General features: G+C 49.8%; 1 protein-coding gene across 6 annotated transcripts in view; it reads left to right on the forward strand.

Moving 5' to 3' along the window:
• The first annotated feature begins 204 nt into the window (after positions 1-204).
• Positions 205-23263, forward strand: part of ampd2b (adenosine monophosphate deaminase 2b) — a 46361-nt gene continuing 23302 nt past the window's right edge. The window contains exons 1-2 of one of the 6 annotated variants that reach the window (XM_015342656.2): positions 205-468; positions 4956-5086. In XM_015342656.2, coding sequence (XP_015198142.1) covers positions 5002-5086 — 85 coding nt within the window. In that variant the 5' untranslated portion in view covers positions 205-468; positions 4956-5001. Of the gene's footprint in view, positions 469-4237; positions 5087-16118; positions 16346-23263 lie in introns of those variants that run through there. The other 5 variants (XM_015342654.2, XM_015342658.2, XM_015342657.2 and 2 more) reach the window with 5 other exon arrangements.

A 23263-nucleotide genomic window follows, 5' to 3' on the forward strand; every position in this document is an offset into this window, starting at 1 on the left:
CTACTGCTATTTTAGACGTCTTTTAAAGATAATTATTTAAGACAAAAAAAACTTCAAATTAAAGCGATTTTGCAAATTAATTGTGCCGGAGAACGATGAAGATGAATAATTCTGCTCTGCACACTTGGGCTCGAAGTCCGAGTTTCCCTCATAAATACTCGCGGCCCCTTTAAATAGTGTCCGAGTTTCCCGAGTTCCGGGAACTTCTATCATTTCAGACGGGACGTCACCGTTTATTTTTCTAAGAGGAAAACTGAAGAAAAATTGATCAGATTTTTTCACGAGCTCTGAACCCAGGCATGCACTGTTAATTGTTCTTAATGAAAACAATAGGTTTCGTGTAGAAAAGTTCTGATTTCTGCGTGAAAGCTTTTTATGTGAATAAGTGGCGCTCGCTGCCTTCACAAATTTTGGAAAGTGAATCCTCTCTGGGTCTCATTTTCTGAAGAACTACAGTTACAATGGCAGGTAAGTAAATATTAAGTGTCACAGCAAGTTTAATATGATGATAACGGCTGCTCTTGAAGCTTGGGAAACAGACGTATAAAAGCCGTTATGTTCAGCTGCGCTGCCTTCTCCACGGATTACTGGTTTTAGAGGAAGGTTGAGTCAGTTCTGAAAATATTTTTCATCTTTGAAGCGGCCGCTGGAGCTGTTGTGTAACACTGCGCGCAGCGGCGCCGCTCCGCTGTGCAGTAGGACCGCTTGTCTGTAACACTAACAGCCAGCCCAGGTGGTCAAATTCAAGGCGTTTAACCAAATAACGCCTTTTGATAATGTATTACGCCCCGCAGGAGTTCGGTGGAGAATGTGTTGTTTTAGTAGGTTCGTTGGTAAACACGCCTGGAAAAAAATAAGCAGAAAAAGTTACTTGTAATTTTGTCTGCCACTGCCTTTGGCACTTGTGTTAAACTGTGCCACATATTCTTGTGTGTTTTTGGGGGGTGTTGGGGCAGATCTGGGACTATATATCTATACGAAGTGTTTCAGTGAAGGGAAAGGGGACGGGTCTCTGTGAAGATGCCGAACTCCAAGTTCTCAGAGAATATGCACTGCACAAATGCGTGGAGGCGTTCTTTCAAATATGTATGTGTATGATGTTTGTAATACCAACATCTTGTGCTGTTAAACCTGATTTCCCGTTTTATTATGCAATAGCGGCTGTATTCTTCGCCTGGTCGCGGTGGTCAAATATCGTCCTCTTCTGCTCTCTAGTGGCTGAACGTTGCCATTGTAACTTTGAGTTTTCACTTCGTGTCTCCACAAGACAAAAGAGTTGCGTTGTTTCCTAGGACGTTCTGTGTAAAATTCTACTACAGTTGACCTAAAATGTTGTTTTTCTGTTATTGGTTTAAAATTATGAAACCGCCGATTAATAGGAGGCACTTCCTACACCCCGTCTGTTAACAGTAGACTTCCACTGAGGGTGTTATTGGGAAGGTTTGTGGGGAACACAGTAAAGCAGTAAATGTGCTGTGCAGTTTATTAATCTCAGACATGAAGCAGAAATGAGCTGAGTACAGGAAACCCCACTGTCCCAAGACACCCAGCATTGTCGGTGAAGGTGATAGCCTGTCTACCTTCGTGAAAAGTGTGTAGGATTAATCGGCTACTAGCAGCTAAACAAATGCGATGGGCTGAGGGGCCTCCCTCAATTGTAAACTTTCTGCATGAACAGTCAGTCTGTCTTACACTGCAGTTAATTCAGCTGGCACAGCAGTTTCTCACTCCCCTCCGGCCGATCTGCTTGGTGGTGGGGCTGCTCCTCGTCTGTGGTGGGGAAAGTGCTTGGTAAATGTAATTAATTGTAGAAACTTGAAACTCGTTGCTCAGTTTGCTTGGGATGCTTGTGTTCTGTTGGAGCAATGCATGGTTTTGCAAGCTGCAGGCATGGTTCAAAGTATGACAAGGCATGGGTTACATTATTCATTATTCTTAAACATGGACATAAGGGTATGAGGGTGTTTCAGATACTCTAGGAGATGAGAATTTCAGTTTGATGAAAAGACTGAGCCAGATCTAGCAGTAGAGAATCCCGTGTCACTGGGAGCAAAATTCTGGAATGGAATTTTTCCCAAATTCTTCCTCGGGCTGATTGTTTATTTAATTGCAACCAGGGAGCAGAGGAAGGGGAGCCCAGAAGAGCCAGAGGATTGTCACTTAAGGCCAGCTGCACACTGTGCACTCTGAGCGCTGTGGAGGCACTGTGTCACTGAGCACTCTGGACTCTGTGCACTCGGAGCACTGTGGGGGCACTGTGTCACTCTTGAGCGCTGTGGAGGCACTGTGTCACTGAGCACTCTGGACTCTGTCCACTCGGAGTGCTGTGGAGGCACTGTGTCACTGAGCACTCTGGACTCTGTGCACTCGGAGCACTGTGGGGGCACTGTGTCACTCTTGAGCGCTGTGGAGGCACTGTGTCACTGAGCACTCTGGACTCTGTGCACTCGGAGTGCTGTGGAGGCACTGTGTCACTGAGCACTCTGGACTCTGTGCACTCGGAGCGCTGTGGGACTCTGACATGGAACCCTCAAGAATTTTCCACTTCATCATATATTGCAGTTAGACTTGTATACATGATACGTGACTCTTTTGAGAAAGCAAGCGATATGTGAAGAAAAATCAAGTAGTTGAGTCTGTTATAGGAAAGCATTAAAGACCGTAATGCCTCCACTTTGAGAACGCTACTGCACCCATTGAAGAAACCAGGTGATTGCAGCCTCTATTGGTGGCCTTGCATAAAAGCATCAGGCAGATTAATAGATTCAGGGCGTGCCACCCTTCCCTCCCATTAAATTAACTTCCAGCTGTCCGATGCCCACCAGAATCATTCTGTGTCCAGCGGGGATTGCTAATGAGGTCAGTGATCTGTCGGGCCCAGTGCTGGTCTGGTTCCTCCTGTAGCGGTGTCTCTCTGGGCCAGTTGCCAGCCCATGGGCCTCAGTGCTCCTGGCAGAGTCCGTTCCTGGGGTGTGTCCATCAGTGGGTTGCTGACAGGGATATTTAGTGGTGCTCTGGAGCTCAGGCTTCTGTTGCACTGCATGACTACACTCAGGCCTTGCTGGCTGTTGGTGTGGTGTAGAAAAAGCCAGCACTGGGGGCATGATGCTCTCAGATTGTCGCCTCATTCCCAGTAAGTCTTCTTGTGCAGGATTAGTTTTTTTTGTAAATGTCTGTAATCTTCTTAAAACCTAGACTTGATTATGGCACCCTGCGTGAAAGTGCATTTAAAACCCAGAGAAGAAGGAAAAGAGAAGAAAGGAAACGCAACGTTTCAGCTGTGGAGCCTTCTTCTGGTGTGTTGGGTTGTACTACTGGCTGATAACTGTGATCTAGCTAACTACTGCACTTGATAATGTTTTCGAAATACGCATCCTCACTGTATTGCTAAATGACAGAGATTGAGTTATCTGTGTAGATTGTTGAACTTACTGCCCAATGTGACCATAAGATATTGGGTTTTCTGTTCTTATTTTCCGATCAGAGCAAAAGGGCAAAGTTCTGCAAATGTATGCAGCTGTGTTAAAAAATGGCCAAGTTGTGCAAACATAAAGGACCTGCAGTACATAAAGCAGTGTCTTCTTTTTCCAGTCAGGCGGGTGCTGTTCCCCTGTGCTCCAGTGCTGAAAGGGTTAAAGCACTTACGCCCTCCTATTGTTAGGATTCCAGACTGACCTCGTCCTCCTGTCAGTCTTCTTGACTGGCGGCACCCTGGCATCCAATGGGATCGCCGTCGTCCGCTGCGGAGGCGGGCCCTGGGCCTGGTGACAGTGTGCTTCTTTCCAGCACAAGAGTCCCCCTCCCCTCACACTGACTCTGCTCCAGAACAAAGACCATGTCTGCCTCGACCGCTGCACACGGCGGGCTGCCGTGCACACAGAGAGCCCGCCTGCCGCAGCACGCCAGCCCCCTGTCTGATCCCGACCGCGCCGAACCCGCCGGTCTTCTCCTCCTGATCCGTTCCTCCGGCTCCCGCCGGGAAAAGGGCTGTAGGTGTTGAGACATCAGGTCGAGGAGGCGGGGGCTGCGATTAATCTGGCAGATAGACTTCACAGTGATCTTCTCCCCAGCGGCCCGACGGAGCAGGGCAGGCCAGCGCGCTGGGGGAAAAGAGTGGGGGACAGATCTAAACGGACGAATATGAGTTCGTCCTTCACTTTTTTTTTTGTCCACTCTCAATTAGCAGTTCACTTTTGTCCTGCAGGGTTTCTGTGTAGAAGAGAAGCCAGCCTCAGTGCCGCCTGAAGCCGGGTGGAAAAGGCTCAGCCCTGGGCTCTCTAGATGACAGGGCGGTGTGGTAGGGGCGTGCTTCCACAGCCCCTCAGCACGACACTTTATTTATAAATCAGGAATTCCAGGCATGGAAAGTGACATCAAGCCCCTCTGTCTCCCCCCTTCCCTAGAAAGCTCTCGGGTGCTGGAGGCTGTGCTGCTCCTGTCGCTGCTCTGGCTTTTTTTCAGGCCCATCATTTCAATTGCTCCTTTTTCGTTTGTCTACGCCTTTTTAGCTCATCGCCGAGACGCTTTTTTTCCCCCCACTTTGTGCTGACTGCTTCTGCGCGCTGCCCTCGCTGGAGTCCTGCCTGGCCGCGCGGCCGCGGCTCTTCGGCTGCCGTTGCGATGCCTGCCGCCGCCGCCGCGCTCGCTCGGATTGGTTCTGCAAGGCTGGGTCTGTGGTTGCCAGGGAAACCAAACAGGCTGTGGCCTAGCGGAGCCAGGCAGAGCCGAGGGCTGTCCTGCGAACCTCCCCTGCCTCGCTCAGCCGTCAAGTCGGACGGGGAAGGGAGGAGCTTGCCCCCCTCTAGTAGGAGCCGGGGATTTTCCACCAGTAGGGGCCCTTCCTGCACGTACAGCCCCCTCTGCAGTAAGAGTCCTTTTAGGATCGGCATTCCGCCCGGAGCTGTCACTGCTGCTGCTCTCTCCTCTCCACTCATTCCCCGCCGTGCCTTCTGCAGCTCTGACTCGCCCTCGCCAGGCAGCAGGAGAAAGAGAGGCAGCAAGATGTCATCCAACCCGATCCCCATCAAACAGAAGCCCAAGTCTCCCTTTCGGAAGAGGGCTAGCCTCCAGAACGCCATCTCCCCGGGTGAGTGATGCTGGCTGAGCGGCAGGTGGCAGGGGGCAGGGGAGGTGGAACATCTGGACCCTGCTCTGATCCAGATGTGGGGGGCTCTCTGCTGGAAGTATGCAGGCGCACTTGGCAGGCTTGCCTACAGGTTGCTGTGTGCTGTTTTTATGAAAACTCCATTAGTTGGATTTTGTTTTTTTAATAGATTGCACTTTTATAACAGTTTGTTTGATTATATGTAGACATGAATGTGTACTGTATGTGCAGAACGAGGATGAGAGAGCGGTACAGAGCAAAAAATGCGTATTTCCTTCAGTGACAATTGTATATTAGAATTGTCATATGCAAATAGAATTGACTGCACTTTAGTCCCCTCCTGTGTTCCTTAACACTTTGTCATTCAGTCTGTGGGATGAAGGAAAAGCGCTGATGTTTTCTCCTGGTTCGGCTGCAGCAGCATGACTACTGTCAGCCAGCATGTAGGGAGAAGTCCAGGTGATTTTTTTTTTCTGGACATCTTCTGTGAAGGACGGCAGTATGACTTTGAAGTGCCGGACTCCGTGCGAAATCTGCTGTATCTCGTCTGTCCAGAAGCCAGACAGATGCTTTGAACGATATGGTCTTTTTGGACTCTGCCTGTGTCGGATCAGCAGACCTGTACACGGCGGGGGCCTGCTCTCAGAGTGGTGGGGTTGCATCTGGCTGGGAAACGATACTGGAACAAGTGGCGACTAGAACTGGTCTAGGCTGGCAAACAGGTCACCAATGCAGAGTGTAGGCAAGGAGTGAAGACATACACAGCGCTGATCTGGCACGTACTGTAGTGGTGTCCGTTCTGCGGTCCAGAGTGTGCGAGTGCTGTGATTTCATGAGTCATTGTCATCGATCCCTTCTGTCACGCGTAATAGTGCAAGTCTGAAAAGGCGTGGAGGCTGAATCAGCATGTTGTGGGCTCTGTCATGGCCATGTCAACAGATATTTGAGTGTAGGAGTTTGGACAGAAAGCAGGACCAAGGTCTGTCTGTGTCCTGCTGGTCATTCCATGGCTCCCGCAGTGCGGTTGGCAGGTTGCTGTGGATGATGCGGTTCGTGTCTGAGCGTGCTATTTGGGATGCGGAGCCTGTGCACCCTTATAGAGCAGGAAAGACATGCTAGTGTTTGTAAACACCAGCCCCCCTCCCCTACCCCCCTCAGTAACCGGGCACCCAAGCCACTCTGGATCACCTCTGACACACGAAGCCAGTGTAACCCAGCACCGCGGGCCTGAGGAGAGAGACTCCTGCCCTCGTGCTGCCGCAGTCCAGCAGGCCCACGTCTCTCTGAACGCTATGGGCGTCCCATCAAGGCTCCAGTTAAGGCTCTGCTTAGTCCAGTGAGGTGGTTTTGAAGGTCATCCTGAAGAACAGGGAAACAGCCCTGGACTCTGATTGACCGCTCTGACAGGAGAGACCCCAGGGGTGCTTCCAGCCCCTGAACGAGCACACCCCTCCAGATGCACAGCAGTCCTGCAGACAGGTGGTAATCTTCACTGCTGATGCACGTCCAGGGTGCCTGCGTGGGTCTCCTAGCAGGCAATTAAAAATTCCTATTGCACAGCGTCGTCTATTCCACGTTATGTTCACAGCTTTAATTACAGGGGTTGTGTGTGTGGGGGAGGCTGTCTGCTGTAAGACCTTTTAAGATGTTGAATTAGCCTTGCCTAGCCATAATAGTTGATTTCTTAAAATGATACTGCAGTGCCAAAGGCTCCTTTAACAGTCTGCCTGCGGCAGTGCATGTTCTCCTGTGCCACTGCCTCTAGGAGAAGAAAGGACACACAAACACACACACCTGTGCTCTAAATACCTACCTGTTACTTGGCTGTCTGCATCAGGCCCTGCAGGAGCTATTGCATACTCCAGTGTTAGTGTCTGGTCTTTTTTGTGCTTAATATTATTCCACCAACAGGACACGTTACCCCACTTTCCAGGCTTTTCATTTTAAAAGCTAACTTTGTCAAAACATTTGACAAACATGATTGCATTCTCAAACGAATTGCCGTGTGATTAGAAAAACAGTATTTTATGTTTTACATTTGAAAGTGACACGTTTACTTAATATCCGCTTAAATATTTGAAAATGTTTAGCAAGATTCCAGGACAGAAAGGCCAGTGTCGCTTTTATCCGTTGTTTTGGAGATTCTGGCATGGGGAGGATGCTTCTGCAGCCCAGCCTGGAAACCAGAGCAGCACTGTTACTAAGCCCCACGAGACAGGACACTTGTAAATCACAGGGGAAATCGGAAGTCGTTGAAGGACTCAAGGAACAGGACTCCAGTCTGCCACTGAGGGCTGGAGCACCCTCAGCGAGGCCTAGAGCCGTCTGTGTCAATATCAAAAGGGAAAATGTTTCTGCTTCTAGAAGCCACCTGGCGCACTGTACGTGAGAAGAGAAGTCGAGGTGCTGTTTCTGTACTCTGTTAGAGTTGGTGTTTATCACCACCACTCAGTGTTCGTCATCTGTAATGTCCCCCTGGATTTCCAGCTCTGCAAAGTTACGCATTTATAGATTTTCAGTCTTTCGATGCTGCTTGCCATTCTTCCATCTCCACACACCGGCCCCCTGCATGGTCCTCTCATAGTAAGGCGAGGGGCATGGAACCTTCCCTGGGTCCTGGCACAGCAAGACACAGCAGCTGGCACAGCCTGTGGAGAATAGAGCTGCAGAGCAACAGGTGTCTCGATAAATAAGAGCAGCAGCCCCTGCGGACTAGTAACTCAACAGGCCCCACTCCCTAGGGAGAGGTGGGGGGGCTGGGACAGCATCGCGTCATTAACCCTTAGCTTTCCAGGGTGTGTTTTCTGGCAGCTTGTGTGGTGTCACTCTGACATTTAGGCACAAACAGTGGTAGAGTGGTGCACGTCTTTCACGGTAAAGTGCTGTGATTAACATGTTAAAAAAGAAGCCCTCTTGGAGCCATAAACACAATGGGCAGGGCTCTGACATCAGCGCTGCCTGTTCTGGCTCAAGGTTACCTGGAATCTGAGGTGGGATGCGCTGACGTTCCATTGCAGTGCTTTTAAGGCACAGGTTAGCTCTTAAAATGAGCCGTGTGGGATATCTGTCTCAACCAGCAAAGGTACCAGTTCATAGCCCAGAGCCCAGGCTTGGCCCAGACGTCTAGGGATGTTTCAGCATTGGCATGCCAAACTGCCAGGTTTGGTATGATTCAAAACCAACTGTGTCCCTTGGTCTGCTGGTAGCCTGTGATCTTGCAGTACTCTCGGCGAGAGCTGGGCCTGTACCCCCTCCTCTGCCTTCCAGCTGCTGTCAGTTCTGCACTGCACTGGAGGACGTGCTGACCGCACCAACCCAGTGTGGACACAAGGAGTGTGGAGGTGCGCGGGGCTGATCGGGTTCTTGGTGATTCACTCTCAAAAGAAAAATGAGTCTTGTCTCGTTTTTCCAGCGGAGTGTTTCTGCTGCCTTTTGTATCAGCTCAGAGAATTCTGCCGTCCTTCGGGCCTGGTTTAGGCCTTTCATCGCCAGCAGGAAGATGGGCCAGCTGTCTCCCTTCTCTCTCTGGGAATAATCTCACGCTCTTGTCTCACGGGCACGCAGGCATGCAGCTCCCTGCCAGCCTCGGTTTCTGCCGCACACCGCCTTCTAGGTGAAGAAACAATGGGACAGAAGAGGCGCTTATGTGGGGGCGTTCTAATGTGGTTTATAGTCTCGCTGCATGATTTTCCAAAGGCTTCATTTAACAAGAGGACTGCTCACTAATTGCTGGTTGTTCTTATGTAATCTGCACCTGCGCCCTGATAAGAGAGCTCAGTTTATAGCTCCTGAACAGTCCTGATTATTCTTCTGTGCAAGGGTCGGGTTCCCAGTAACATGTGCCTGTTCCCTTTTTCATGCCCTGTGCTTCTGAAAGCCCTGTTGTCCGTTGCGGCCCCTCACTATAGCAAACTGACCTCTGCACTCAGCCGGCGATAGGCATGTCTTCTCCAGAGAGCATCTCTCCTGGCGTCCCTCAAGCGCTATGGATACCAGAGAGTCACAACACGTTGACCTTGAGCCCTGATCCTGGCCTCCACCTTTAATCTAAGCAGTGCTCAGATGGGTGTCTGTGATGTTTGCTGTCTCTGGGTTATTTACAGTATTGCTAAGCGTTGTTCATGAGCAGGAGTGAAAGTTGGGCTTTAATCACTGTAGCCATGCTGGTAGTCGCCATGTACTGCCATCTGCTGTTGGGAAAGAAGATGGCACTTTACTTTGTACTCGGGCACAGAATGTGAGTCTGCCTTCAACAGAGGATGTCTTTTGTTTTACAGAGAAAATTGAATCACTCAAAAAGTCGATAGTCATGACAGCTTTTGTTGGAAGGAGATCTCAGTCCCATTTGCCTGTGGGGAGTCTGAGACCCCCTCCCAGCGTTCAGAGGAATTGATTGACTACTGGCTTATCAGGATTGGGGGCTTTAAATCAAGAAATGGATAAGTGCTGTGTCCAGATTTATTAAGAAAATACCCCATGTCCTAGAATGGAAGTGAAGCTTATTTTCCACAGCTATTCCCCAGCGGAAGAGGAATGTTCCTCCTTAGGGACTGCACTGATTGTTTTATCTGCAGAGGTCTCAGTTGTATTTACTCTGTCTGGTCACAAGCACTGAGCTCTGTTCCCAGCGACATGGAGCAGACAGAGGACATTTGCTTAGGGCTATGTTGCCATCGTAGATCATGGCTTCATGATTGAATTATCATGTTTTATTGTCCTGAGGGCTGATTTGATGTGATCACCCTGTGGGTAAACTCTGCAACATGGGGATGATTGAGTTTTTACTGTAATTCAATTTGTTCTGTGTATTCAAGTACCTAAAGGGCAGCACTATGGAGGAGTGGTCAGGGCAGTGCAGGGATGTCAGATCTGGGATGAGACTCTGGCATTGTACCCTTGAGATTCAGTACTTGTACTCATGTAGCTCCTGCTAATGACCTTCTGTTTGCATGTCTGCAAATCACCATTTTAAATAAGATTTCCTTCTTGCTTTTCTTACGTGGTAAAATAAAGAAATAATGAATGTTGCTCTCCTTTCTTGAAGCTGTTGCACTTTGTCAGTTGCCCACTAGAGGGAGTACAGTACAAGCTGGTCCTGTTGTGCAATGCAGGGTACAAAGTGCAGACAGTGGTAGCAGTTTTTTTTTACGATGAAGCAAAGCCTAAGCCTCTCCATGAGGACATGGAAAAGGCGATGCTGCATTTCTAAATATAAATTCTTGAGTGATAGGTGTGGAAGGTTAAAAAGAGACGTGGGATTTACGAGGACTTTGGCTTTGTGCTAGGTGGGATTTTGGCTGATGTGGCCTCTGGGTACCAGTCCTGGAATCAGTATCAATGATCAGTGTAACTGTGTGTGTAACTGGATGCCTCCGTAGTTTTCTGACCATGCTCGTCCTGTAATCTGTAGCTCTAAGCCTGTCTCTGCTGCCCTAAATTCTCCTATTTATAAGTTCTTATAAATAGGAGAGTTTTCATACTTGTTGACTGACAGTTCAGTGCAGGATCGTTTCTCCCACTCATGGAGTGTGGTGGGTGCCGTAGTGTCTATGGTCTTTTTTGAAAGCCTAAAAAATGTGGGAATTGGGAAATCTAGGACCCGTGTGGGCTGCGACCCTGCATGGTGCACTAAAGTAAGTGACCAGAATGTGGACTGTTTGTACCGGCACTGGTTTTCCTGCCCTCATGCAGTAGGTGTTTTGGCATCGTTAAACATGACTAGGCTATTGTATTTTAGCTGATGTTTTGTTCAGCGGCCTGTCAGACACATTTGTGTTTTCTACAACTGAGTGGAATCAGTTAAAATGGACGCCTTGCAACAAACAAGACAGGTTGCAACAGAAACAAAGAAAAACAAGTACTCTTGGCATGAGACTCCCAGGATCCAGAGGTATATAAAGCAAATTCTTATAAGTCAGCCCCCTTCCAGGTGCTCTGTATTGCATACTTGTTACCTCATACCTCATATTCGTACCTTAACCTCATAAAGGGTGACATGAGCTCTGAAAGGAACTTGTTTACATTTCAGCTGAGCAAGTGTGAGTGGTCCAAAACCCTGTGGTTCTCAAAGCCCCCAGTGGGTCATGCTGTCATGAGCTGAGAGTCCTGTTGACATCCCGCTTGTCTGTGTGTATGTTGGGGGGGGGTGCTGTGTGCTCTAAATCGAGCCCTGGTCCCAGCAGTGTCCATGTGTTGGTGCCCTGAAATAAGCTGCAGAAATACTGCTTGATAAATACCTCATGAATCATGGCAGAGGTGCTGAGAGCTGAGCTCTCTTGCCGGGGAGAGGCTGTGTGGTGTGTGCTCTGGAGCTCGGCTCAGGCGACCCTGCCGTTGGGATCACACTGCTCTTTTCCGTGTCAAGCACCGTTAGAGGGGGGTAGCCGTTTCAAGAGAGTCAAGCATTCCTTCTTTTTCAAGTTAACTTGGTTAGGTCCTGACGCTTAGTGTTACAGTAGAAGGCACAGCGCAATAATAAACCTGTTGTGACTGTGTTCTGGGTGTTAGCATGTGACATTGTGAGCAGTGCACCACATTTAGCAGCCGAAATCCGCCAGATTTGCTTGGTATTGTTACAGATTACAGCAGTCTGACTTGCACTTTACACAGAACTGCAGATTGGAAGATACTGTTGTCATGTGCCTTTCTAAAAGCAAGTTCGTTCTTTTTCTGAATGCAGTTTGTGTATTAACCCCCCCTCCCTGCTCCAGTCTCTGTCTCTATCTGTGTTTACGTAAGGGTGAGTGAGCTTTTTGATAAACAAGGAGTCACAATGCAGGACGTCTGATAGTGCTTACAGCGAGGGAGCCGTGGAGAGGATTTGGCGAGCGATTGCTGCTGATCCCTACAGGCACGGATCGGTGTGGAAGCGTCGCTGTGGGCGCTGTGCTTTGTGTTGCTGTTTGTCGTTTTCTGTGTGCCAGGACCTCTCATTTTAATGAGGCGAGGGCACAGGAGGGGGAACAGCCGGGTCCTGCCCCCCCCCCCCCACTCCCCAGCCTCCCCCCTCCCGGCCGCTGTGGGAGAGCGGGAAAGGTGGCCCTCGCTGTTTTGAGAGCGCTCCTGGAGTCGGGATCCCAGGGTGATAAAACCTGTGGGCTAAGCAAAAACACTCCCGCTGAGAGTCCGGGGAGTCTCCAGACACTGCTGGGGTAAACAGCAGGAGCAGTCCCACGCAGGAGCAGAATGTGTTCCTCTTGTTTTTAAAAAAAGGTTCCTCCAGGCTACCAGCCCTTCTGTCAAAACCAGCTCCCTGGTTCTCCTCCAGAAACCAGGATGGATGAGGGTGTTGGAGCAATTAGCTGCTAGAGAGCTGGATGGGCCTCATGGCCGTCCGTCTCTCGTTTGTTTGCTGTCTTGGGTTTTAATGTCCATACTTAATGGAAAAATATACTGCACCTGCTGGTGAATAACCTCAGTTCATTGGTTCGGGACTGCCATAGGCTAGCTCACCACAGGCGGCTGTCACCTTTCCCATGGATTTACTGAGATTGCACTGTACTTGACTACTTGGAACCTTCCAGGCCACATAAAACACGCACATAGGAGCTTGTTTACCACAGTGCACACCTCCTTCCTGAAAGCAGGAGACAGGCATCTGGTGAAACAGTTCAACACACATCTAACATCTTGTATTGTCTTATATGAAGATCTATGTGAAGAGAACGCTTAGGTGTGGCCTATTCATTTGAGGAGTGTTGCACATCAGTACCTTGTAATTTAGATGATCTAGCTATGAAAATAAAAACATTATAAAATGGGCAGAAATAGGCCTCAGTTTTAAAATGCAGTCTTGGCACATCTCAAAGCAAAATTATAGTGCTGATGTTTTTTTTTCTATAAGTAGTCTATAATTTCCATATAGACATAAGAAAACCCAGAGAGGAGCTGCCTCTAGGGCTGTGTGCGTCCGTTTGATGTAATGCCCAATGAGACTGCTCTCTGGACAGGAACCAAAATGGTAGTAAGAGCAATGCTGCTCTTGGGCTCTGTGGCCCGGTAGGGTGTTAGGACGTCTGAAGGTCTTGTGGATCTGACTGTGTTCCAGTGAGGCATGGCGGGGTTTCAGCATGTTTACCACAGTGCACGCCTCCTTCCTGAAAGCAGGAGACAGGCATCTTGTCAGCCTCTGACTGCCATCCTGATTATTCCTGCTGTTGTAAACTAGTGTGCGGTTTGTCTGACGCAGCAGAGGGAGGAATGTCTGAAGGGGAGAATGGAGAAAGCGCGCACCATCTCCACCGAAACACACGGCCTGTACCATCTCCACCGAAACACACGGCCTGTACCATCTCCACAGAGAGCGCGCAGCCATCTCCACCGAAACACGCGGCCTGCCCCGTCTCCACTGAAACACACGGCCTGCCCCGTCTCCACCGAAACACACGGCCTGCCCAGTCTCCACCGAAACACACGGCCTGCCCCGTCTCCACCGAAACACACGGCCTGCCCCGTCTCCACCGAAACACACGGCCTGCCCCGTCTCCACCGAAACACACGGCCTGCCCCGTCTCCACCGAAACACACGGCCTGCCCCGTCTCCACCGAAACACACGGCCTGCCCCGTCTCCACCGAAACACACGGCCTGCCCCGTCTCCACCGAAACACACGGCCTGCCCCGTCTCCACCGAAACACACGGCCTGCCCCGTCTCCACCGAAACACACGGCCTGCCCCGTCTCCACCGAAACACACGGCCTGCCCCGTCTCCACCGAAACACACGGCCTGCCCCGTCTCCACCGAAACACACGGCCTGCCCCGTCTCCACCGAAACACACGGCCTGCCCCGTCTCCACCGAAACACACGGCCTGCCTCGTCTCCACCCAAACACGCGGCCTGCCCCGTCTCCACAGAGAGCGCACAGCCGTCTCCACCGAAACACACGGCCTGCCCCGTCTCCACCGAAACACACGGCCTGCCCCGTCTCCACCGAAACACACGGCCTGCCTCGTCTCCACCGAAACACACGGCCTGCCTCGTCTCCACCGAAACACACGGCCTGCCCCGTCTCCACCGAAACACACGGCCTGCCCCGTCTCCACCGAAACACACGGCCTGCCCCGTCTCCACCGAAACACACGGCCTGCCCCGTCTCCACCGAAACACACGGCCTGCCTCGTCTCCACCGAAACACACGGCCTGCCCCGTCTCCACCGAAACACACGGCCTGCCCCGTCTCCACCGAAACACACGGCCTGCCCCGTCTCCACCGAAACACACGGCCTGCCCCGTCTCCACCGAAACACACGGCCTGCCCCGTCTCCACCGAAACACACGGCCTGCCCCGTCTCCATCGAAACACACGGCCTGCCCCGTCTCCACCGAAACACACGGCCTGCCCCGTCTCCACCGAAACACACGGCCTGCCCCGTCTCCACCGAAACACACGGCCTGCCCCGTCTCCACCGAAACACACGGCCTGCCCCGCCTCCATAGAGAGCGTGCAGCCATCTCCACCGAAACACACGGCCTGCCCCGTCTCCACCGAAACACACGGCCTGCCCCGTCTCCACCGAAACACACGGCCTGCCCCGTCTCCACCGAAACACACGGCCTGCCCCGCCTCCATAGAGAGCGTGCAGCCATCTCCACCGAAACACGCGGCCTGCCCCGTCTCCACCGAAACACACGGCCTGCCTCGTCTCCACCGAAACACACGGCCTGCCTCGTCTCCACCGAAACACACGGCCTGCCTCGTCTCCACCGAAACACACGGCCTGCCTCGTCTCCACCGAGGGCTGAAGCTGTGAGGGGCTGGCTGGCTGTGAAATACCTACCCTCTGTCGCCCCCTGGCAGTGTCTGATCTGTCTTGAAAGTAGAATGGGTTTTGAAGGTTGAAGAGGTTGGCCAGTGTGCCTGTGAGAGTCCAGGGGAGAGTCATCACTGTTTGGCCCTAAATGAGTTGTGTTGAGGGAGACTATGAACCTTCACTCTCCCTGTCCATGAAAACTGTCCATTTTTGGCACAGAAAACAAGCGAGGGAGGTCTAACACTTCGTCAGTATTGGTAAACATGGCGCCAGTGTATGCCCAGCATGCATGGCCAGAGGATCGGGACCTGTGTTATTAAATAGCCTTGAGCCTGGAGTTTCAGGTTTTCTCTGGTCATGTTTGCTTTCCGTTACTGAGGCAACCGGCTGGGCTTCTGCGTGTTTTCTCTTTTATATATAGTTTCTGCCAGCATTGTCAAAAGCCGTGCCTTTCATGGCTCGGAGTGTGTTGAGGTTCGCAGTCCATTTTCTCTGAGATTTCCGCTCCCCACCCGTTACCTCTTCCTCTCCTTGAGGGAAGTAGATGGGAAGCAGATGGCATGTCGTTCTTCCTCGTGGTCTGGATTAATTGCTGCGGTTGCCAGTTTGCTTCTTGTCACCCAGTTCACACTGAACAGGAGATTCCCAGAACAGAAAGGAGAGATCAGGGTGGGCTTTTACTGGTGTGACTTATGCAGTTAGTGAAGTGTGTCAGAAAAAAGAGCACGGACATATGACTTATCTCACATACCTGGTGATCAGAGCTGGGAAAGGTGGATGGCAGCAGACTGTCTGAGAGAGACAGGGTGGTGGTAAGGAGTGATGAGTAATGAGGAGAGCTATACCCAGAAATGTTTGCTGAGCAGGAATAAAAATACAGAAATATATTGAAACACATTGCAAGCCACACTTCCCCTAGTTATTCCACCAAATGTGTGTGTTGGGGTTTTCATTTAGTGTCTGTCTGTGTGATTTCAAAAACATACAAATAAATGAAAGCATCTCTGGCTCAAAGAAAGGCCAGGCAGAGACCATTGCCTGCCTGCCTAAGAGATAATACTAAGTTGAAGACTGCAGGACGGAAGGGAGGACTGGGATGATGGTGGGGGGAGGGTTGCAGAAGCAGGGCCCTCTCTATCCCTCTGGCAAGGACAGCGCATCATTGACTATGACATGCAACCACCCCCCAGCAGTCTGTGGCGAGTGGTACGGCCCACCTCGGAGTCAGAGGTATTTAAATCTGGAGCCGTCAGCCCCTGCTGCCAGTGCAGACGCAGCCGGCACCAGGAAGAGGAGGAAGTGCTGAACTGGCGCGTGCTGCCTGCCAGCCTGCGTGCGTGCGTGTGTGTGAACTTGTTTGTGTGTTTTGTGCCTTCTTATTTGTTTTATTTGTTTGCATCGTCCAAAGACAGAGGCTGTTTTTTGGGGGGCATGCTCCAGTGTATAAAAGGACCCCAGGATTTCACACAGCCTCCTGGACGCAGAGAGAGGTACAGTATATTGCAGATGTCTGCTTGTGTATCTAGCTGTGTATCAGAAAAAAAAGGGTGAAATTAAAAAAAAGCGTTACATGATTATGCCTTCCTTCTGCTGTGTTCTGCCTGCTTGAACCAGCAATTCCCCAGTGAATGAGCCTGTGTGAGAGAGAGAGTGTTAATAAGCTGCTGCATTGCCAGTCTGTCGTATGTCTTGGTGCGCGGTGTTGCAGCTGTGTACCGGGGAGGTTGATCAATAGACCTGCGAGTGGAGCAGTGCTGACAGCGCAGTTACAGAGCGGAGCACAGTGCCGTCTTGGAGGGGCATAACTTGGGAGGGGACTGAGAAAGTAGGGAAGGAGGCTGGTGTCCCCTGAGATCTCCAGCTCCAAGTCGCCTGGCTGCTGTGTCTCTCCAGGGTGAGGCCTGCAGCCAGTATAATGAATGGGTCTTGTGCCAGAGGAGGCCAGGCTGGACTCACTGCCCTGGCACAAGAGTCCAGTGGTGCAACATGGCAGAAAAAGAGCAAGCACAAGACACCAGTGTGGTCCAGGATGCAGGGCTCTGCTAACGTCAGGACACCCATTGTGGGAAGCACTGGTAAAACCGTGTGTAAATTAACTAATTCTTCACAAAGTTTGTCCACTTCGCTCTTAAGGATGGTATTATATGTGGGCACTTTCTCTGGGACAAGAGAACGATTCCAGCTGAATTTGGCACAAGCACTTCTGTTTTTGTAGTGTAGTACCGCTCTCTGGAGTAGAAGGGTGGAGGTGGCCGCTGTTCTCTGCCCCAGGCTGCTGGTGCACCAGGGCCAAGAGCCACTAGCCTGTCCAGGGAGCTGCCTGTGATCCTTAAGGACCGACTTTTAACTGAAGAGGGTCTCCAGCTCTCCTCCTGTACAGACCCAGTCCTGTAAGTTTTATTGGCCACCATTAAATCAGCAATTTCTTAATTTAATTGTGACCAGATGTACTGCAAGTGATTTGTTAAATTAAATAATTTTAAAACAGAAACTGGCTGCCCTCCGTGACCAATGTTCTTTTAATTGAGCCCATTACAGTACTGGCTTATTTGATCCAACACTTACAAGCATCCTGTCTTTAATAATGGTGAATGAGGGTGGCCTGTATGTGCTGGATGGTGGCTCTACAGGAACAGGAGTGGAGGTGCATGTTGGAGCGGTTTTCCTCTCTACCTCTGCTGTTTCTTCTGTGTTCATTTCATATGACCTCCTTGTCTACTTTATGTACACAGTAATTAAGTAAATGCCACTTATAGCGTAAATGGTGGTGTCAGTTGCAGGATTTGCGTCTGTTTTCAGAGTGGTGGTTTGTACAGAAAAGCACTTCGGTCCTGATCGGTTTAAAAGCTCATTATCCAGCAGAGTGCGCTGTTCTGTAGGGGGGTTTACTCTGCTGTCCACTCTCTGGCAGGGGTAGGGGTGTCAGGACAGGCCCATGGCAAGCTGGGAAAGATGGGGCAGCACGTGTGTGGAAAACGCCACAGTAACCCACAGCCGTAGGGCGACGCACACAGGGCTGGACTGGCTATACCAGGCCGACGTGTTCTGTGTTGTTTTTAGAGTCTTACTCTCCTGGTGAGCAGCAACGACTGAAGTGTAGTACTTCACTCAGATGGGTTCCAGTTCATCACTGTAGTTTACAATTTTGCGATATATGGTATAATAAAGGAATAAAAAACAAGGTGGAGTGGTACAGTACGTGTCTATAATTCCTCTGACTGTGGAGGGAAAGTGATTTTGGGTGTGTGCTGTGCCTGTGCTTAGCAGATATCCCTCTTCAGAGATATCCTAGATATTAATATATGGATACATTCAGTGAATGAAGAAGATAAGACAAGAAAGTGACATTAAATCATAAACTTACAATGTTTCAGGGTAGCGATGTTAGTCTGCAGGAGCAGCATTCAGCTCTGCTGTCAGTTCTATAATTAAGCATTTGAAGGAGGAAAACATTGCTTCCTTTGAAAATTATTAAAGTATTTAATTGATTAATTGGTTGACTGTTGGATAATTGGTTAAAATTAAAACTCTGTTAGTCATTAGCCATGTAACAATATATAGGGATTTGGCAGCTTGGAAGCATATTTCGTGTTATTGATTAATATTCAAACAACAGCTCATTTGTTCAGAACCAGTTCATTAAGCTGTTCGTGGTGGTTTGACATTAGGAATGTGACTTTCTCCAACACTTCTGGAAGAGCGACCAGCACTTCGGGGCTGCCCTCTACATTGCTCGGCTCACTCTGAGTTACAGTGGGTCAGCCGCCTGTGATCTCAGCACCTGCGGCTGACACTGAAGGACAGCTATGCAGACTTTGGGGATTGCTAGTGGTGCAGATGAGTGTTTTCCTTTTCTTGCAAAAAAACCCTCTGTTGGGATTAGCAGTTTGTCTTATCTGATCAGCTCCTACAGAGTACAGAGTGAAAGAAAATGGTGCAAAGCCAGATTCAGGGCGGAGGAGGGTCTCCTCACGGTAACAAGTAATAGGTTTATTCCATGCTGAAAAGAGAAGAGAGGAAACAACGTTTCGGCTGTGGAGCCTTCTTCGGGTGCCCTCCTCACGTTCTTGTTGGGACAGAAGCGTGGTTTTTGTGCTCTGTCCCGGCGCCCTGCCTCCAGATCAGCCTGTGCCTTCAGTCCATCCAGCTGTTTGGTTATATGTGCTGTCACACTTCAGTTACATAACCACCTCATGACAAACAACCTTTTCGAACCCCTCCAATCTGGCTTCCGTCAACTTCATAGCACAGAAACCGCCCTAGTCAAAGTCACCAACGATCTCCTAATAGCTTCTGATTCTGGTTCTCTTTCCATACTCATCCTTCTTGATCTCAGTGCTGCCTTTGACACTGTTGACCATAACATCTTGCTTTCTCGTCTCGAGACTGTGTTTGGAGTCTCTGACACTGCCCTCAAATGGTTTAAGTCTTACCTCACTGATCGCTGTCACTTTGTCTCTCTCAATGGGTACAGGTCTGAAATTGGTCTTGTCAAGTCTGGTGTCCCTCAGGGCTCAATACTGGGCCCCTTGCTCTTCAGCATTTACATGTTCCCACTTGGTCAGCTTTTAAGATCACATGGCCTCAGCTTTCATTTTTACGCTGACGATACTCAAATATACATCCATACCAAACCCGACACTGATGTGGCTGTCTCTATTCTATCTAATTGCATCTCTGACATAAAAATTTGGATGACTCAAAACTTCCTTCATCTTAACTGTGACAAGACTGAAGTCATGCTTATTGGTACCCCCCATCAACTTCGTAAAGCCAGTCCTGTAACCCTGTCTGTAGATGGCTCTGTACTTGAGCTCCAATCAAAATTGAAAAACCTTGGGGTTATATTCGATTCTGGCTTAACATTCGACCCACATGTACAGCATACTGTCAAAACATCTTTTTTTCACCTTAGAAATATCGCAAGACTACGCCCTATGCTATCATTAACTGTGGCTGAAAAGCTGATCAACATATTTGTATTCTCTCGAATTGACTACTGCAATGCTCTGCTCCCTGGGGTATCTAAATCTACTCTGAACAAGCTGCAGTATGTCCAAAATTCAGCAGCCAGAATCCTGACCAGATCTAGTGCAAGTGTTCACATTACTCCTATCCTGGAGTCCTTGCACTGGCTTCCGGTCAAATTCCGCGTAGACTTTAAAATCCTCATGCTCACCTACAAGGCTTTACATGGCTTGGCACCTCAATACCTGTCTGAACTTTTATCGCCCTACTCCCCACCTCGCAACCTCCGCTCTTCAAATTCTGCCCTCCTTACTGTCCCCCAAGCCCGTCTACATTGTATGGGCGACAGGGCCTTCTCCTGCTATGCCCCCAAGCTCTGGAACTCCTTGCCCAAGGATATTAGAGAGTCACCTTCTCTAAACTCCTTCAAATCCAGACTCAAAACCCTCCTTTTCAGAAAAGCCTTTACTTAACTGCTTCCATTCTTCACCCCTCTGCTCTTCTTAATACCATCTTCCACGGTCTCCTCTATTGTTATTGGTGTATTGTTGTAATTATAATTGTGTCCTGTCTTGTGAAATTTTCTTATTTATTGTTGTAGTCTTCTTATTTATTGTTATTGTCATCCAGTAAAGCACTTTGAGAAGCCACCTTTAAAGGCGCTATATAAAATAAAGTTTATTATTATTATATAAGTGAGGTCTCAGTCTAGAGAGCTAGCTGTGCACATCCTGCAGTGCTGTGAATGACTGAGGGAGGATTCTTCGCCTGCGTTTGGTCAGTCATGCCAGCTCTGCTCCAGTGTCCTGTCAGCTTTGTGGGAGCTCTGCCCATGCCTCCGTGCCTGCTCTAATTGCAGTGTTAATTGTGACGGGGCCCCATTGCCTCAGTTTCCTGTCATTCCCTGTCCCTGCGGGGGACTCGGCGGTATGAGGGACGTGTTCCATGCCCATGTAGCTCCTCCACATGCACTGGGGAGCAGGCCAGAGGCTGTGGAAGAGATTGGACCACCCTGGAGGTAAACCTGCTGCCCTCTGCCTGACTCAGGTTGGCCATTGGTAGGGCTCAGTGACCTTTGACCCTCTTGATTAGTCATGTGATGTGGCATGCTGTATATACATGATTTCATCCCATGAAAAAGGGCTCCTTGTCCATACTAATGGATTAAATTTAAAACGCTATGATTGTATCATAGTGCAGCAGTATCTGTTTTGCAGGTTTCTAGACAGATTCTGGACCTCCTCTTCAGGGTGGGTTGGAGGTGGGGGAGTGAAAGAGATTTGGTATTTGCGAAAAGAGGTTTACATGCCCTAAACAAGAGTAAATCCATTGGTGGTGTTCTGCTGCTGCCAAAAACAGGGCCACAGTGTGTAAAATGAAATGTCTTTCTTCCTTTTTTTTCTGCAAAGGTTGCCCTGTTCTTCTGTAACAAAGCAGCAAAAGCCACACAAACAGACAAGCGGTTGGATGTACAGTAAGAGTAGACCAAATGGCTGTTGTTGTCTTTGCTGCTGGCTGCTCTCCAGCTGGGCTGTGCCAGTGTGCTGCCGGTGCCCTGGACAGACCTGAGTTGTCCCCTTTCCAGGGCTAATATCCTAGTGCCCACTTTCTTCCACTGCGTGCCAGCTGGCGAGTCAGTATTTCCAGGGAAACAGGTCAGACTTCCATCGTGTGCAGCTGTGACATGTTCCAGATGTTGCAAGCTGCTCAGACTATAGCCACAAAGCCCAGGAGTAGTTACTTTAACTCCTGGACTATTGGTTTAGCTTCATGTGGCAGGTGTTTAGGGCAAATTTCTTAAAAACAAGGCAAGAAATTGAAAATGGCCATCAGCAGGTGCTGGTATAGAACACAACCCCAAATGGATCAGACTACTGTGTGGTGGGACTCTGTCCTGCACTCCTGATTCCTGTGTGGAGTGAGGGTGTGTGGGTCGATTGTCAACAGGAAGTGTCGGCACTGGACTTTAATCCATCAAAGAGCAAAGTAAACATATGCTGCTCAAAGAACTTGATAAGTATTAAACCATGTGCATGTTAAGACTAGACAGGTTTGGGTCCTGAAAAGCATGTCTTGTCCCTTCAACCATTCCAGAAATACAGGTGTATGTGGAGACTGGGTTCTGCTTCTTAACTGTTTTCTTTCAGTTTTCTTTCACCAATCTGTGATGGCTGGATTCTCTTTTGCTGGTGCCGTGATCTTCTACTCTATATCCTTCAGGCCTGGCTGGTCCCAGACATCTGTTTCCAGCAGGTTGGAGAGGAGACAGCCGTTCCCTCCTGTCTCCTGTCATAGTCTGCTGTGCGCAGGACGGTAGTGGGGGGAGGGGGGTCTGTCTCCCACCCTGGAGCTGTGGGTTTTTTTCCAACCCTTGTAAGACTTGTGGTACACCATTGTACAAACAGGGTATAGCATTGGAAACCACAATACACAGCGAGGAATGAATTCTGTGCTCTGTCCCATAACCCAGAAGTACTATGAGGTAAATTAAAGGGAGTGCACGTTTTTAGTTAGAAGGCTGAGAAAAATCAGGCTGTCCTTTGTTTTTGTGATGTCCTCTCTTGCTCTCTATCCTTTTGCTGTTTCTTTGCATTTATGCACAAGGCTATGTGTATGACAGTCAGTCAGAACAGCAGCTGATGCGAAACGTAACAGGCGATGCTGGTTGACACTCAAGGCTGCCCTGGCTGTTAGTGCAGAGTGCTGTGTTGTTGCTCTCTGAGGTCCAGGCCCTGGAGCTGCTGTCTGACTCTGTCGCCCGAGCAGCAAGGGGGCACACTGGCGAGATTGAAGGGAAAAACGCGCCTGACAGCTGGCGGACAGGAGCTGCCAGAGTTGCTCAGCCAGGCGAGACCAGAGGAGAGCTTCCTCACTGTGCAGCACTGCCTGAAAACACCGAAGAAGTCTGGAGGTGGGCTTGCGCACCTGCAGTCCAGGGAACTGGACCAGCACGGACTTGCTGATGTGGGTGCAGATGGGTGAGCGAGCCTTGAACCCGGGCGTTGTTTACATCTTTGGAAGCATCTGAGTGAAGTTCCTTGCTCAACAGCTGTGTCCCATCTCCCACCCAGGATCTGAAACCACTTCTTTCCTGTTAGGACTCCAGAGGCTAGATGACTCCAGTGCAGCACTCTGTAGTAACCCAAACCCTCCCACCCCCATAGCTTACATCCATCAGTTTGGTGCCATACACTTTGTTACACATTATTGTTTTGTCTTTTTCATTTTCCACCCCTTTCAGAACTGCCAGTTGTAGCGATGCTGTGCCAGTGGTGCCACAGCGCCTGAGGACGTCCTGGTCACAGCTGGCAGGGGACAGGGCCCCCGGTGTGCAGCACACGTCTGCAGCCTGCGATATCCTGGCAACTAGGAAAACAGACCGTGTTCACAAAGCCTCTTACCACCCCATCTCTTCTCATTAAAGCCTCTGTAAATGACCT

The sequence above is a fragment of the Lepisosteus oculatus genome, chromosome 5 (genome assembly GCF_040954835.1).
Source record: "Lepisosteus oculatus isolate fLepOcu1 chromosome 5, fLepOcu1.hap2, whole genome shotgun sequence".
NCBI classification, from domain to species: Eukaryota; Metazoa; Chordata; class Actinopteri; order Semionotiformes; family Lepisosteidae; genus Lepisosteus; species Lepisosteus oculatus.